Source organism: Magnolia sinica, chromosome 19, assembly GCF_029962835.1.
Source record: "Magnolia sinica isolate HGM2019 chromosome 19, MsV1, whole genome shotgun sequence".
Classification (NCBI taxonomy): Eukaryota; Viridiplantae; Streptophyta; class Magnoliopsida; order Magnoliales; family Magnoliaceae; genus Magnolia; species Magnolia sinica.
In genome coordinates, this window is record NC_080591.1 from 62,564,714 (window position 1) to 62,579,011 (window position 14,298).

Here is a 14,298-nt window from a genome sequence, read left to right on the forward strand (position 1 = left end):
TCTGCGCTCTCATAACCACGAGTGCCCCTTTTGAAACTTTAAGGACACCATCAATACCAATGAACTTGCACCCTATAGCCTCGAGTGCACCGAGAGAAATCAGACTTTTCTTCATATCAGGAACGTGCCTGACGTCAATCAAGGTACGCTCCATCCCATCAAACATCTTGATACTCACTGTGTCAATAGCCACAACATTACAGGCATTGTTATTGCCCATAAAAACCTGTCCACCATCGCATTCCTTGTAACTGGCGAACCAACTCCGATGAGGAGTCATGTGATAAGATGCTCCTGTGTCAAGTATCCACTCGTCTTTACGATTGTCGTGTAAGTGACCAATCATGGAAACAGACAGAACATCACCACCACTTGATTCTTCATCAAATTTGACCACATTGGCCTCCTTGGAAGAAGCCGCTGAATTTTCTTTCTTTGTTTTAGGATTTCTACAATCCTTCTTCATGTGTCCAGACAACCTATAAATCCAACACTTTAATTTTCCTTTGCCCTTGCCCTTGGATTTGGATCTAGGTCTTGAAGACCCTGTACCTCGCTCAGAATCTCTGCCCCTCGTAATCAGTGCATCGGAAGATGCTCCCATGTCACCGTTTAACTTTCTCATAGCCTTCCCTTGAAGGGCTGAGATAACGGTGTCAACACTTAGGGTTTTATTTGCTGTGTACATCGTGTCCCTGAAAGACTCATATGATGCAGGAAGAGAATTCAACAATATACATGCTCGTTCCTCGTCTTTGACCACTTCCTCCATATCTAACAATTTGCACATCAATTTATTAAAGTTGCTAATATGGGCTTCTAGATCTCCACCCTCTGTCATCTTGAAGGAATAACACTGTAGCTTCAAGTGTAGGCAATTTTCAGAGGACTTCTTTGCATAGATGTTCTCTAACTTTGCCCACAAACTAACCGCAGTTTTCTCCCTCAAAACATTATAGAGAACCTCATCCGTGAGACATAAACGGATAGAGGCTAAAGCATTACTATCAAGGTTTTCCCATTCATCATCTTTCATGGTAGATTTTCGCTCCTCAAGAGCCCTAATCTCGCCTTGTTTGGTCAATAGGCAAATCATCTTAACCTTCCATAACTCAAATTTATTTTTACCCGAGTACTTCTTAATATCAAACTTGCCGTTTCCCATTATTACTAATCCTGCAGATTCAGATCTGTGCCCCAACGATTACTTTGATACCTCTTGTTGGGGATATGCTCTGCGGAATCACACAGATCTAGATCTAGGATAGCAATTCAATAGTAACAAACAATCACAGAAGAACACAAAGTCTTAACGTGGAAAACCCTTGCGGGAAAAAAATCACGGCACAAAGCGACAGAAATCCACTATGAAATAGAAATTACAAGAGAAAGGACTTACCCGATTCGAACAACCTCGAATCTCACCCTTGCTACACCCTTTGAATTCCCTAGAACCCCTATAGAAAGCTTTAGAATTATTTCCCATCCCCTTTAAAAAAAACCCTAGAGACCCCTATTTATAGTTTAGGCAACTTCCTTTCGCATATTGCGAAAGACCGACTCAAATTTCCGCAGTCTGCATCATATTTGGAAACAAATCTGCGTAACTACGACTAGTCGAGCCGAAGCTACGACTGGTCATAGGACCCCTACGACCGGTCGTGAATCCCGAACACCAAAGAAGAGAGCTCCCTGGACTTTGAGTCAAGTGGGCTACGACCGGTCGAGATGACCCCTACGACCGGTCGTAGGCGGTGAAGACTTTCTGACAACAGAATTAACTTTAATCCAAAAGTAGTATGCATAGCATATTTATAAGAGTTTGAATTTAATTACTAAATCAACTTTAATATCTCTAATTAGTGAACGTATAAAATATTTGACATAATGAATGTAATAAGCCCGCTGAAATATATGTTTTGCCCAAAAATGATAAATTTCCAAATCTCGGATGGGCCATAAGCACAAGATAATGTCTGAGTGACTAACCTACGATTTTTAACCGTTGATTTAAATGGACAATATCTAGACAGCATTGATCATCATATTAATGATGCAATTGATAATCTAGTTGTTTTGGGATATCATTAGTGGGCCATGTGCCCAATAGTTTAATAGTTTAGTGACATATATATTACACATGTAACTCTTGGAAGGATTTTAGGTGTAATCCAAGCTCTCACAGTGGATTCCAAATCTCCTCTTTGTGGGGATTTGAAACCCCCTAGATTTAAAATCCCATTACTTTCTGATGCCAAACAACCATGGGATTTGAAATCCCGATAGATCCCCCCAAATTCATGGTGCCAAACTACCCCTAAGGGTCAATAGATCAAAATATTACTCTGAGAGACAAACAACCCAAGGTGAGGTCTAGCAGATGACCACACAGTTGGATTAGACAATCTTGAAGCAAGTTATTAATCTAATGGTTAGCTTTGTGTAATCAAAATTACGATACGTCATGGACGATCCAGATCAACGATCAGACTATCCACTTTGTCCATCCAACCAGAACACGTTACATCGGAAAAGATAGCAACCATCCAATGTAAATTCCTTTATTAGGTGATGTGGGCCCATCTACGATGATTAGACCATCTTGAACGTGAGGTCCGGCAGATGGACTATCCAAATTAATGATTAGACCATCTTGAAGCAAGCTATTAATCTAATGGTTAACTTCAAGTAACCAAAATTTAGCTCGATGGCCCATGACCAAGGGTGGTTTAGACGCAATGGACCGTCCAGATCAACGATCAAACTGCTCACTTTGTCTAATTCAACAAAAGATCACAACCACCTAATGCAAATGCCTCTGTTAGGGCCATGTGGGCTCACCTACAAATTGGATATAAGGCTTCCGCCATAAATAGAACTGGCCCTAAAAATCACCCGAATCTAAGGACTTGCAAAGCGGAAGGTAATTTCTCACTTCACGCCGATAATCAGATAGAGAGTGCAGCTTTTTGGGCGAATTGGTGGCGTGTTTATTTGATATGAATTTCATAAACATATTAGCCGGTTGGAAGGGTTCTGCTTCAGATGCGAGGGTCTTACACAACGCATTAAGTTGATCAGATGATCCCTTGCTTGTCCCAAATGGTACTGATTATCTGTTAAGAGATTGCCAAAGTATTTCATTTATTTAAATTATTTGATTGTTCACTTAATAAGACTTTAATTCAAATGTGTAGGAAAATATTATGTTGTCAATGCCGGATATGCACATTCACCTAGTTTTATGGCTCCATACTAGGGCGTTCGATACCACTTATAGGAGTATCGAACCGGGAGAGCGTCTGCCAACATGAAGGAGCTGTTTAATTACCGATACGTACAGTTGCGCAATGCAATTAAGCGTTGTTTTGGTGTTATGAAAGACAAATTCCCCATCTTGAAGACCGCCATGCAGTACGAATTCCACACATAAGTCCAAATTGTGATAGCTTGCTGTATTTTACATAATTTCATACGTACCGGATAGGAATCTCAAGAAGAAATGGAATATGCTGGAATATCTATTGCTGATGGGGAGAGTAACTCAACGCCTCACGAGGTATCAACGAACAACGAGCGACAATGGTTACTGTGAGTATCTCAGCGTGAAAAGGATGATTGGATTTGCGTGCGCAATGATATTGCAACCAGAATGTGAGCGGATGCGCAGCAGAATAGTAGGAGTAGATAATTGATCGTTATATGTTTAATTTCCATGAATTGCTGTTATATACTTTCATAAAACGTTACATACCTGATAGTAGGAGTAGATAATTGATCGTTAAGAATTTTTCAATGGTAAGCATTTGATCCGCACTGTTTCGTGTAGTGGGGTCCAATTGAGCTTTGGATTTGCCCCATGCTTGGCCTCATGCCCTAAAACAATATGGAAAAGTGGATGGACGGTGTAGATATAAAGATTTTCCACATCAACACTGTACAGACATGGGTGCTCTTTTCTACACCGGGTAATCCGAGTCTGTGACCGAAGGGCGTGGATCAGATGAGTCTAGGATAATAGCTTAAGTAGGCTAGTCCCTGACCGTGGCCTCTGTCCTCATTTTAGGCATCATCTAAAAAATGAAGCAGATCCAAATCTCAGGTTGACCACACTACAGGAAACAGTGATCATTGAATGCCTGCCATTAAAAAATTCCTAGGGTCCACCGAATGTTTACTTGCCACCCAACCTATTGATAAAGTCACATAGACGAGAATGAACATAAACGCAACAAAAGGAAAACACAAATATCACCTTGATCCAAAACTTTTGTGGCCCACAAGAAGCTTTTAATGGTCAATGACCCGTGTTTGCTGCGGTGTGACCCAGTTGATATTTATATCTGCTTCATTTTTGGACCATGACCTAAAATGAGATGGAAAAACTGATGGACGGAGAGGATATACAACACATACATCAAGGTGGGCCCACAGGGACTCGCCCACTAAATGGCATAGGCAACAGCTAAGTGGATGAGGCCCTGACTGTGGGCCTACTTGATGTGTATGTGTTGTATATGCATGCCTGCATTTGTTTTGCTAACTCATTTTAAGGCATGGTCCCAAATATGAGGCAGATCCAAATCTCAGGTGGACCACATCACATGAAAACAGTGGTGATTGAACACCAACCATTAAAGCCTTTCTAGGTCCCAATGTAATGTTTTAGTTACCATCCAATCTGTTCGTAAGCTCAACGGACCTCAATGATGAGAAAACACAGATAGCAGCTTGATCCAAAACCTTTTGTGACCACCAAGTAAGTTTTTAATAGTAGGGAGTTCAATCCCTACTGGGAATTCAATCCGCATGTGGACACCAATATTGAAAACAGGTGGATTGGTAGGAAAACTTCAGAGTTTTTTAGAGTTGTACATTTGTTTTGTAAATGTGGCCCATCTGACCAGTGGATGAACCTGATTCTTGGGCTAGGACATCAATATAGTAGCCCTGTTCTGATAGATGAATTGGATCTTGGATCTATAGTGCCATGATGGCACGTGTGAGGTGCACTTGAGTTGTATTGCATGTGCGAGTGATATTAACATGCCGAAGCAGCTCTTTAAAACAGGAGCGTATTAGGTAGCCCTGTTCTGATTGATGGATTTGATCAATGTGTTTGCTGGGCCACATCATAAATTGCTTATGATTCTAAAGAGTACTTTTGCTAGGCAGTCCTACCCATCTCATTCATGGCTCGGAAAAAAGAATGCTACAGAAGTATGGACAAATCAAGGGATGGATTTGATCATAAGATCAGTTGGATTTTTTGCATAGTGATCTGTAAAATGTTCTTTGGACTTGATAGACAGTTCAGATCTATTGATATTGGACCGTCCACGTGACAGATGCAAGTGCATGAACAGACTGGTCCACTCATCAGGCGGTCCACAGTTTTTAAGATGAAAACGGACGGTTAGAAAAAGAATGATAAATGGCGCAAATCCAACCTATCCAGTGAGTGGACACATCAGAATTTTAGCCCAAGGCATCCTCACAGTGCGCCCTACCTAATGAATGGCCCAGAGTGGTGTTTCACATACACACAAAAACAAACAAACAAACAAAAAAAAAAAAAAACAATCTCCCTCTTATGCAAGTGAGTGCACTGGGCATTTCTTCCACTAATACATGATACACATGAATAGATATATACTATTGAGGGGTGATACCAGTAGTTCATCCACTCATACAACCTTCATAGAGGTATATACCATGGAGGGGTGATACTAGAATTACAAGCTTCCAAACAGAAAACGAGCTAACACCCACAACAGGAAAGGCATTGGAGACTATGATCATTTACTCACCTTTCCATGACGAGAGTGCCGGAGTTTCCGACTGCTTCCAAGTAGATACTCCACTTCCATATCTATCGCCCTTGACGGCATCCGCCAAGGTTGCAAGCTCGGCCATCTCTTCTGGAGTGAGCTTCACAGACAAAGCTCCAATGTTCTGGTTGAGGTTTTCAATCTTGGTGGTGCCTGGTATCGGGCATACGTCATTTCCTTGGTGGTGGACCCAAGCCAATGCCAGCTGTGAAGGGGTGCATCCCTTCTTCGTCGCCATTTCATTTATACACTTGAATATGCAAGCATTGTGCTCCACATTATCAGCTTGAAATCTCGGTGTAAACTGTCAGTTCCGTGAAAGTAGTTCAGTAGCATGCCATGAAACAGAACATGCATGCACAGAAAGCAAATATACATTAGACAAAGAATAACGCTACATGATATGCTCAGAGGCAATTAGTGTTATTGAAGTGACACATCCTCTCCTCCCAGCACTGGCAAGAAGGGCCCCACCATGATGTATATGTGACATCCAATCCGTCCATCACCTGAGCCAGCCCAAAGAATCATGCCAATCCAAAAGTCAAGTGGGCCACCCCATTGGAAAATGTGGGAACAAAGATGTCTGATGTTGAAATCTTCCAGGGCCCACTGTGATGTTTATGTGACACCCAACCTGTTCATGAGGTGTGTACACGGAGGATGAAGGGAAAAACCAAATATCTGCTTTATTCAAGACTTCAGGACAGGAAGATTTCAATGGCGTGGGTCCTACCCTTCTGTTCTGGGTTTCGTGGCCCACTTGAATTTTGGATGGGCCTGATTTCTGGGGTCAAGTATTACAATGATCTGCTGCAAATGATGAATGGAGTGTATTTCACACAAACATCACAATGAGCCTCATAGATATTTATGTTGTACCCACTGCCTCCATACAATTAAATGTGGATGATGCGTGTCGGTATAATAGGGCAAATTGCTCCAGCAAATCACCCACTCTAAGAAGTAGTTTCCATAAACCAATTGCAACTTCATGCAGTTTCACCATGTAATCCCTTTTATCTTTCCAAGAAAAAAAAACTAATCAAATCCAGTTGATTCAATCAAGTTTCAGGCAACTCAATCGAGTTTTAAGGCATGTTTGGATATCACCAATTCTATGGAAATTGATGGAAATGGAAAACGTTTTCCACTAATGTGAAAGTATGAGATGTTTTGCTAGCAAAGGGGAGGATTTCCATGAAGCAACCATTGCACTTTTCCAATGGATTCTTTGGCACAAGAAATTAGGTGACCATTGTCTCACAAACATGAAATTTTCACTTGCTATCCCAACAAGATCATAAAAATGGAATCAATATATCCATAATGCTCATGGAAATAATGATACACTAATCATAACCTTCTATTTTCATTACCCTTGGAATACATCTCTATCCAAACATGGCTTTAAAAGTAATGCTACACTGTTACGTTCGTAGCACACCTAGTGTTACATGTACTAAAGTGTATTGTATAGTGATGAAAAGCATCACATGCATCCATGAACAGAAAGGCACATACCTTTCGGGAGTCCTGGTTTGACAAATTATCAATCATTTTGGGCCCCAATGAGAGGAAGCCCCTCCCCAAAGGGCTATATGCAACGATCCCTATGCCGAGCTCTCTGAATACCATAAGAAAGTTGAAATCATAAGTCAGTTCTAAACACTAATTTATCTGCAAGCTTTGGGTAAGTTGCTGCAGATGAACCTCACCTACAAGTAGGAATTATATCTTCCTCTGCATCTCTTGACCACAAAGACCACTCCAACTGTACTGCAGTTATTGGATGAACAGCATGTGCTCTCCGGATCGTTGAAGCAGAGGCCTCAGATAGCCCTATGTATTTTATCTTTCCTTCTTCAACTAGTTTCTTGAGTTCCCCAATCTTGTGCAAAAGAAAGAGAAAAACAAAGATGAGGAAATAAATCACACAACCAACGCCAAAATACAAATGGAGCATGATTGCCAAGAAACAAGCATTAAAACAATAGATAGCTTTATGAAAAGATGGGAATAAGGAAGAGCATGTGTGAAACACATCCATCATGTCCGCAAACTGCAAATATAAGCAAAATAGAGGAGAGCACTCATCGAGCAAAATAGAGGAAAGCACTCATCGAGATCACGAGAAGAGTTTCTATAAATAAACCATCTTGCCTGGAGAAAATGAGCATTCAGGATCTATACCATTGACACTGTAATCAAATCACAAACACACGAGAGAGAAAGAGAGATGGATCAGATAGATCACACATGCCCCACTAGGATTTGTTTATGAAATCCACTCTGTCCATCATGCACACCCCCTCATCGTATGGGTATAAGGTTGATGTGGGAGGTGTTTTTAGGTAAATAAATGACTGCATAATTTTATTTTTTGGGGGTTGTGGTTTGAAGATGAGGACTGTTGGCTGCAGGATGGGATTAGCTTCAACTGTTATAGGAATTGGGATTTATGAGGCAGTGGCTTTCGGAAGGATCAAGATCAAAGTGTGTGGTTAAGTGACGATGGACTGGACTGAATTTTGGCTACATTTTGCATTTGGGATCGTATAAGGTGGACAACCACATCTTCTACGCTCTTTCAGTGGGAGTTTTCTGCTGTCATTGCCGTCCCAAGCACGGATAAAGGAGACGGTTGTGTCAGGTTGGCAGCCTGTGTCAAACTCTGGCCACATTGTTTTTTCATGAATCCTGAAAATCTGACACTACAAGCATAGGGTGGAATGGCAGAACAGGATTTGTGTAGTCAAGCCCAATTAGCGGGGATAAGGCTTATATGATGATGATGACGACGACCATGATGATGGTGATGGAAGTGCTGGTGGTGATGTTATGGGATTGTATATGGGTTAGGGTCAGGTCAATGGTTGGATTTGGGCTTGAATATGAAGCCAACTTGGGCCCAGGGTTGTAGTTTTGGGACCATGAAAGGAACTGTAAAAAGAATGTATTGTGACTGTAAAAGGGATGAAAAAGGAACTGTGAAAGGGACTGTAAAGGATGGTAAAAGGTCTGAAGGCGGCAGGATTAAGTTAGATTCATGGTTATTAGGGGATCAATTGATAAGTTTTGGGAACGAGGGGCAACTGACCAAGGAGAATAGACAGGGATGCAGTTCGGCTTAGAGTATTCAGCCTTGAAGGAAGCTGAAAAAAAGACCCATATTTTCAGTGAAAATTAATTAAAGCACTTAATAAGTTGGATTGGCCAAACAATCAGTGATAAGTGCTGAAAATAAGTTTTATCAAACAGCCCAAAGAGAAAAAGAATCACAGAAAATTTTATTCAAAAACTTCATCAATAGTAATCATACATTAAAAGTGATTCCCTATATACAGCCCTGCATATTCCCTTTAGGTTTCTATAAGAACTTTCCGTCTCTGATTCAGACTCTTTCATAAATCCTTGTAGAACCTGGACTCGCTAAAAAAACAGTGAGGGAAAACTAAGAAGTACTTCTACCACCATCTAGCTTCTAAAATTAGCACATGTCTCCATTTTCTCTGTAGCGCATTCACAAACATATGGTTGTCTGCAAATGCTTATGGGTGGGGATACTTGCAGATAGAAAACAGTTGTGTCAGTTTTGTTTATACACCTATATGAGAACTTCCATGTATTTTCCTGTATGTATCCATGTATCAAAGGCATATAGATGCTTCTAATTTTCCACATGCGTGACTAGATGAGACCCACTTACTTTCACGGGTGTGAGATGGGTACCATTTGTATCACTGTTGGAACAACAACAACAAAGACAATAGTAGCAGTAGTATTAGTAGTAACAATAGCAGCAGTAGTAAGATGATGATGGTGTGATGGTGTTCACTGATAATAAAACAAAACATATAGCTACCGTAATCTCGATGGGAATTCTAGTATCGACATGGTGCTGGTAGTAGAGGTCAATGCAATCAACATCAAGTCTTTTCAAGCTTGCTTCGCAGCAGGACCGGACGTAAGCTGGATCCCCGCGTATCTCCCACTTCCCATCAGCGAAACTGATTGCGAACTTGGTAGCCAGCTCGATGTCCTTCCTTATTCCTTTAAGGGCCTGCAGAATCAGGATGAGGATGATGGTACTAATAAGTAAAAGCTTCAAGTTGTTAAATGCTGATATCTTAGTTTCAAGAACTCACTCTTGGCACACACACCTGACATACACATGAGATCTTAGCCATCGTCCTATTGGACCTCGCTATAGATGGGTCAAAGGCCAAAAGTCACATGGTTAGAAGATCAGGGCCACTGATTTAAGGACCTGCTCCTGCTAAAGCTGGCCATTGGTTTGATTTTCTCTTACCCACACAATTGCAATGTTACCTAAAACACAAAACCCCTATCTAATTTGGATTGAGCAATCTGGATTATGGGTCATTTGCAATCCGGAACACTATTTTTAGTCATCTAACATTTTTTTTAAATGACAGTAGGGTGTCCTCACCCATTTTTAAGGCGAGACTAATCCCCGCGAATGCACACAATCACTTGCAAACCATGTGCATCGGGTAAATCACTGGAGGGGAGTAGAACTCGTGTCTGTGGGGAGCAAACCCACAACGGTAGCCATTCGCCAAAATCGTAGGCGGGTTAGCCATTCAACATTATGGCTCTATATTCTTACTTTTAATTAGGTTAACGCAAATTTATATTTACAACGTAGCAATGTTCACTTCTATTTATTTAGTTATAATATAACGCTGAGCCTGTGGCGCCTGTGATGTAGAGCATGATGCAAATGTATTCTTGGCACAACTGGACCAAAAGAAGACCGAACTGAAGCAGAAGTAGAACATCCAATCCAGGCCTGGTACCGCGTATGTCATGACATAATTAGGCCCCAGGCGTATTCGGATCGAAAAAATTCATTCCAGATAGAGAGAAATTGTCATTCAAAGTTTGGACCACAAATCAACCATAACTTTTGATCTGGGCATTGTCACGAGACGCACGACCTATCGATCTTTATGCAGCGAGTCATCTAGCGTCTGTCTGTTTCGCAAGAAAACTCACACTTCCAATTCAAAATTGCGATTTAAGGAAAAATTATCTATACTTAGTCATTTCTATTTTTGTCGTATCTCCTTATTTTTAGAGTTTTAGTATTTCTGTCTTTTTAGAAATTGCTTGTAATCATGCTAGCAATTCCCCGGTAAGGTTTATTTGGATTTTCTATTTTTGGCAAATTAGGCTTCATGATGCAGGATATGAAATTTAAATATGATATGCAAGATCTCAGGCTTATATCATACTAATTTAGAAACAATCACATAATAATTCCACATCCCACACACAAAAGCTCAAACATTCAAGTAAGAGGAATCTGTGCGGGTCTAGGCCTACACAGGCTAGGACTGGATCAGTAAAATTATGGACCAAACAATGCCCAAAGGGAAATGGAAAACATCCACACATGCACAGCAACCAGTCCCAAATCCAAGGGATTCACCAATTGCAATTCAAAAAACCCTATGATTAGAAAATGGGCAAATAAACTGAAAGTATTGCAATCCAGGGTTAGGGTTAGGGTTAGGGAAAAAAGGTATGAGAGGATTAAAATAGCAAGAAACCTGGATCTGGAAGTAGTTCCCGCGCGCGGGCAGCGAGTCAGGCCTGTCGCACGTGCGCAGGGGCCTCATTGCACGTGTGAGGGGGCGTCAAACACGAAAAGGACCTTCTTGGCTTTGGTTGGCCAGGGGAGGACTGCAAAACCCAAAAGTTGCCAGTCGATCAGATGCACGACTTGTGTGTGGTGCTCCGCAAAATTTTCAACCCTCCTGCAGGGCCATATTCTAAAAACTGGCTGTAGGGAGAAGGACTGCCGTAAAAACTGACATATTCGAAGCGAGGATGATTGTAGAAGGTGGAAAATATGGATGATAGGCGATACGGGCGGATTGGAATAGATGTGGCTTCGCACCACAGTAGTTAGTCATTCGATGAAGGGAGAGTTTCGCACCCACTTGAATTTTTCCACAACTCAGGAACTCAGAGAGTAAAAAAAAAATGCAAGAATTTTTTTATTAAACTTCAATGATCTACAAGGGGTGTCTATTTATAAAAAAACCCTATACCCTAAAACTCATGCCATGTGCGCAGCCTATTACTTGGCGATGAAGTAAACCAAAATAAAAACTAATTAAAGAAATCTAAAGCATCCATGATATTCTAAATAACATAAATAATCAAAATTTAAAATAAAAAATTAATTCGACTAGTGAGCCACGATCATGAGATCCCATGATGGGCTTTACTTGACTATCGGGCCCACTCTTTTGCACCAAAACTCCGTCTTCTAACTAGGAGGCCCTCCCTGGACGTCGTCATCGAGCCAGATCGATGGTGAGGCCCTCCTTCTCCTGCGCACGTGCGTAGGGGGCAGCGTGCGTGCGCGTGTGCGCGTGATGTCCCCATCACTTCAGAAGAGTTTTGTTATTTCGTGTAACTAAGAGTTTTGCTATTTTAGATAATTTGGAATTAGAGTTTAAGTTGTCATTATTTGTGGTGTAATTGAGTAATCATACACACTTTATTCAATGAAGTACCCAAATTTTCTCTATTATTTTATTGTGGACTCAATAACTCTCCTTGTGGATTCAATGTTTTAATCACTTGAGGAAAACAGTGATTTCTCTTAATATTTCACGCCCTTCCCTACGTCAGTCTATAATAACATTCATCATTTCATATATAAATTGCAATACGAGTTCATATTAAAAAAACTATATTGCATACAATTGTATGCATTGGAGTGGCACATATGATCCTACCCTAGCATATAACATATTGGAGGAAGTAGCATACCATGTGCGACATGTACTGAAGTGACCCACAATCCAAGTAACCTCGCCGAATTTACAATCTGCCCGGGTGTTTCAATCAGAGGCAAGGATCCACCCACAAGTGTGATTTCTATGTGGGGAACGTGTTGTCCATGGCAGGACTGAAGAAATGAACGGTCCACACATTGTACACATGTGCCACACGTGTGGGGGTTGAGTTCTTGAAACATAAGATATTCTAAAGCATCTGATACTTTCTCCACTTACAATAGGGGAATGATCCTATGCATTTGCATTGTAGTATGGTGCACATGATTTGTATTGAAGACAGACAGCCCAAAACAGTCTTCTGCTCTGTTTATCCAATTCAACCCACTTTTCACGGGCCAGTGTGCAAAAATCACATTGAATTGGATGATCCCAACCATCCAATCAGTGACCTTTTCCATTACAACCATCCGTTTTCTACGGCTGATTAAATCGTTCGGATCATTGGATCAAAGTCTTATGCGAGGCCCAAACAATCTATCCAGTAGATGGACCATCCAGTTTGATGATTAGAGCATCTTGAAGCAAGCTATGAATCTAACGGTTAACTTCGACTACCCAAAATTTGGATTGATGGCCCATGAAGTGTGTGTCGGACGCCATGGATGGCCCAGATCAACGATCAGACTATCTACTTTGTCCAATTCAACCAGTAAGATCGCAACGATCCAATGCAACTTACTCTGTTAGGGCCATGTGGGCCCACCTACGATGATGGTGGACAATTGGATATAAGGGTTCCGCGGTAAATAGAAACTGATACTAAAATCACAGCGTATTCCTCCCATCCAACGGTAAGCAGTGATCGTAGGTGGGCCCCAACGGAGTAAATATTCAGAGAGAAAGATGGATAGTACCTTTCCGAGAAGGAGTTCGTTGGTGAAAGGGCCGTACATGTCGGAGGTATCAAGGAAGGTGACGCCACTACGGACGGCGTGATGGATGAGAGAGATCATATCAGGCTCTGGTTTGGGTGGGCCATAAAAGGCAGACATGCCCATGCATCCCAGCCCTTGAATAGACACCTCAAGACCCTGCGATCCCAGCTTCATTCGCCCAATTTCTTTCCCACTCACCATCTTTTCCCCCCTCTTTTCTCCGGCAACTCTCACCTCTCTCTGATACTGCTCTCACCGACACTCACAAAAAAGGACGCGGAACAGGTGGAAATCGGATTGGGTACTGAGTTACTCAGTACGCTCTTATCGTACTGAGTAAACTCAGTTGGGGCCACCTTGAATGTATGTGGTCTATCCACGCCGTCCATACGTTTTTCCATCTAATTTAAAGGGTTGACCCCAAAATTGAAGAATATCCAAAGATCAAGTGGATCATACCAATTGGAAACAGTGGGGATAATGATTTCCACCGTTGAAACCTTTCTATGCCCCACAGTGATGTTTATTTGTCATCCAACCTGTTCATAAGATCATACAAACATGGATTAAGGGAATAAACAAATATAATCTTGATCCAAAACTTCAGTGGCCCCCAAGTATTTTTCAACGGTAGATGTTTAATTCAACTGTTTCCTGTGGTGTGGTCCATTTGACCATTGGATATGCCTCTTTTTTTTTTTTTCAATCCATAAATATATCCGTAAAATGGATGGATGGATCAGATAAAAT

General features: G+C 41.3%; 1 protein-coding gene across 2 annotated transcripts in view; it reads right to left on the bottom strand.

Moving 5' to 3' along the window:
• LOC131234681 (probable aldo-keto reductase 2) overlaps positions 1-13,801 on the bottom strand; it is a 52,389-nt gene extending 38,588 nt beyond the window's left edge. The window contains exons 1-5 of one of the 2 annotated variants that reach the window (XM_058231605.1): positions 13,528-13,798; positions 9,697-9,894; positions 7,550-7,722; positions 7,356-7,458; positions 5,592-6,135 (exon numbers count right to left, since the gene is read on the bottom strand). In XM_058231605.1, coding sequence (XP_058087588.1) covers positions 5,803-6,135; positions 7,356-7,458; positions 7,550-7,722; positions 9,697-9,894; positions 13,528-13,749 — 1,029 coding nt within the window. In that variant the 5' untranslated portion in view covers positions 13,750-13,798 and the 3' untranslated portion in view covers positions 5,592-5,802. Of the gene's footprint in view, positions 1-5,591; positions 6,136-7,355; positions 7,459-7,549; positions 7,723-9,696; positions 9,895-13,527 lie in introns of those variants that run through there. The other variant, XM_058231604.1, reaches the window with a different exon arrangement.
• Between the last annotated feature and the right edge of the window lie 497 nt (positions 13,802-14,298).